Here is a 3,801-nt window from a genome sequence, read left to right as displayed (position 1 = left end):
TGGAAATGGGTGAAACAAATGGCTAGGGGCAAAGATGCTAGAGGTACTATACTAAAGGCTAGTTTTGCTGCTATTGTGTATGATTGGACAGAAAGAAATGCACGAATATTTCAGCAGAAGGAGAAACCTCTGGAAACTTTGCTCCACCAGCTCAAGCTTGCACTTTGCATACGGGTTAGGAATAATTGTAGATTGATGACTTGTATTGAAAATTTCTCTTAGTTGGTTTTGCGTTTTCTCCTCTGGATGTAGGGGTTAAATTTAGGCTTTGGTTTATTTTGAGAAGGGAGGATTAGGATTTTTCTCCCTTGGCTTTGTACTTCCTGCAGTTGGTAATTAATAAAAAATTGTTTAATTGCCAAAAAAAAAATTATGTTCTTTTTGCCCGAGACCTTTTGTTCCTAAGAGATGATTTCATCCCATTTACACATTCAGGTTATTTTAATTTTATTTTTTTTTTAAAAAAACACAACAATGGCATAGTTTGTGCCAATGATGTGACTGGTAGTGAGCTTTGTTGTCCTCTTACATCTTGAATAGAAGAAAATGACATTTGTAGATCTTTTATGTATTCTTTTTTCATATCTCTTATGCGTGAAAATTGAAGATTCTTATTAAAAGGTCATAAAACTATTTTTTTTTGGTAAAGAACTAAAAATCCCATTTCTCCACAGTAAGAAATTCAAGAAAAATAGAAAGAAAATATAGAGAGTATCGCTCTCCCATTCAAGTTTTTCTTCTCATGTGAGTTGAGAAGAGGACACATTGTTAAGGGGCAAAATATAGGTAAAATTTATCCTTATTTGATATTTATATTAAAGTGTACTAATTAATTTATCATAGACAAAAAATAAATTAAGATGAATATGTGTGATAATTAACTATGATTCAGTGATAAGAGTACATTGAAGACATGTGCTATGTATTTATTGATTTTCAGTAAACAAAGACTATGGGTATATTTTTACCCAAAATAGTAGTATCTTGGGTTTATTATCTAAGGGAATGGGGAGATTGATAATGATGTTACACATCGTATTGGTGCAGCATGGATAAAATGGAGGCTCGCATCCAGAGTCTTGTGCGATAAGAAGGTGCCACCAAAACTTAAAGACAAGTTCTACAGAGTGGTGGTTAGACCAACTATGTTGTATGGGGCGGAGTGTTAGCCAGTCAAGAACTCTCAAGTTCAAAAGATGAAAGTTGCAGAAATGAGGATGTTGCGATGGATGTGTGGGCATACTAGGAGAGATAGGATTAGGAATGATGATATTCGGGACAAGTTGGGAGAGGCCTCAGTGGAGGATAAGATGCCGGAAGCGAAGCTGAGATGGTTCAGGCATGTGCAGAGGAGATGCACAGATGCCCCTGTGCGGAGGTGTGACAGGTTGGCTATGGACGATTTCAGGAGAGGTAGAGGTAGGCCGAAGAAGTATTAGAGGATGTGATTAGACGGGATATGACGCAGGTGCAACTTACCGAGGGAATGACCTTAGATAGGCGGTTATAGAGGACACGAATTAAGGTAGAAGATTAATAGGCAGGTGAGTGTTGTCCTACTTACCCTTCAATACTAGTAGTCGTAGTTGTTAGAATATATGATAATATATTCTGATTTTGTATAGTGGTTATATTTGTTTGGTGTATATTTAGCCATATAATTAGCCCTTAATTATAGCTAATCAGTTTGTATCCTTCGCCTAACTTTACGCTTGTAATCTTGTATATAAGATAATTATGCTTAATGAATTATTCAGGGAAAATACTTCTTTTATGGTATCAAACTTCTAGGTTTCATTCCCTACTCTTCCGCAGCCGCCCTTCGTCTGCTTCTTGTTGCATTTTTTTTGTTTTTTGTTTTCTGTTCTTTTCTCGTCTCCATGGCTGAGTCCAAATCATCTTTTCACCCTGCTCTTGTTGTTTCTAACATCAAGAATCTTGTTCCCATCACCCTTGAGATGGAGAACGTTCAATATGCAACGTGGGCGGAACTCTTCAAAATTCACGCACGATCTCACAAAGTCATAGACCATATTATTCCTCCGGCAAAAGGCAAGGAGAAGCCCCCTAAGACAGATGAGGAGATGGAACTGTGGGTCACCCTCGATGCCACGGTACTCCAATGGATCTATGCCACTATCTCTCAAGATTTGCTACATACAATTCTTAAACCCGACACCAAGGCGATGGAGGCTTAGAATAGGCTGTGTGATATATTCCAAGATAACAAACACTCCCGTGCCGTCACACTTGAGTACGATTTCACACCCACTGATATGGAGCAATTTCCCAATGTCTCCGCGTACTGTCAACATCTCAAGTCCTTGTCGGATCAACTCAAGAATGTAGGCTCTCCGGTGGACAATAACCGACTGGTTCTCCAATTGGTGTCCGGCCTCACCGAGCCATATAATGGTGTGGCCACACTATCCGTCAAAGCGATCCTTTGCCCCAATTTTATCAAGCTCGCTCGATGCTTGTTCTTGAAGAGGCTGGTCTCAAGAAGACGACTCAAAACACATTGTCTGCTATGGTTGCTCGTGATTCGGACAATTCTCATGACTCTGTTGATCAGTCCTCACAACGCCATATTTCAGGTGGTAAACGGCCTCAAAGTCGTGGAAATTCTGGTAAGAATAGATATTCCGGTGGGGGCAAAGGGAGAGGCAACTCCGGCAGTGGCTCAGGTGGTGGGGGCAAGGGCGGTGGCAGCAACAACCGCAATGGTGGCCAGCAGCAGCCCCCCCTAATCAGCGGACCTCTGGGCAGCAGTGGATGCCGTGGTCCTGGATGCAGTGGGCTGTACCCCCATGTCCATATCCTACTGGACAATGGGCCAGGCCTAACATGAATTTCCGGCAGCAGCGCCAACAGCCATAGCCCGGTATTCTTGGGCCCCGTCCTCAGCAAGCTTACTCGGCTACAACTCCTACTCTAACAGATATCGAGGCTGCAATGCACACGCTCGGTATCACTCCTCCGAATGCAAACTGGTACATGGACACCGGCACCACTTCTCATATGACATCCGGACAAGGTAATCTCACGTCTTATTTTAATTTGAGCAATAATCGTGGTATAACTGTTGGTAATGGTCAATCTATTCCAATTCGTGGGTATGGTCATACTAAATTAGAGTCTCCCCATCCTCCCTTGTCTCTTAAAAATGTCCTTCATGCCCCCCATATTATCAAAAATCTAGTGTCAGTTAGGAAGTTCACAACTGATAATTCTGTTTCAATTGAATTTGATCCATTTGGGTTTTCTATGAAGGATTTACAGACGAGGATACGTCTAATGAGATGTGAGAGTCGGGGCCCGCTCTATCCCATCACCAAGCCACATGTCTCTTCCCATTCTACTTTTGCTGCTTTAGCTCCCTCCATATGGCATGACCGTTTGGGGCACCCGGGAGCGAATATTTTGAGTTCTCTTAGGAAGAATAAATTTATTGAATGTAATAAATCTGGAAATTCTAGTATTTGTCATTCATGTCCTCTTGGGAAACATATTAAATTGCCGTTTGTTACTTCAAATTCTACTACTATTATGCCATTTGATATTGTTCATACTGATCTTTGGACATCACCTGTTTTGAGTTCTACTGGTCATCAGTATTATATATTTTTGTTGGATGATTTTTCTAAATTTTTATGGACCTTTCCATTATCTAAAAAATCCAATGCTTATTCCACCATATTAAATTTTAGAACATTCATCCGAACTCAATTTGAACGGGAAATTAAGAACATACAATGTGATAATGGTCGGAATTTGATAATGGACCTTTTTGGGATTTTT

The 3,801-nt window shown here is 40.5% G+C and overlaps 1 protein-coding gene across 1 annotated transcript; it reads left to right on the top strand.

The window, feature by feature from the left end:
• The first annotated feature begins 2,473 nt into the window (after positions 1 to 2,473).
• Positions 2,474 to 2,851, top strand: LOC132612902 (glycine-rich RNA-binding protein GRP1A-like). Its single transcript, XM_060326976.1, has one exon. The coding sequence runs from the start codon at positions 2,474 to 2,476 to the stop codon at positions 2,849 to 2,851; it is 378 nt and encodes a 125-aa protein (XP_060182959.1).
• The last annotated feature ends 950 nt before the right edge of the window (positions 2,852 to 3,801 follow it).

This window comes from Lycium barbarum, chromosome 10, assembly GCF_019175385.1.
Source record: "Lycium barbarum isolate Lr01 chromosome 10, ASM1917538v2, whole genome shotgun sequence".
Classification (NCBI taxonomy): Eukaryota; Viridiplantae; Streptophyta; class Magnoliopsida; order Solanales; family Solanaceae; genus Lycium; species Lycium barbarum.
Note: the sequence above shows the minus strand (reverse complement) of the source record. Positions and strands in the feature narration are given on the sequence as shown.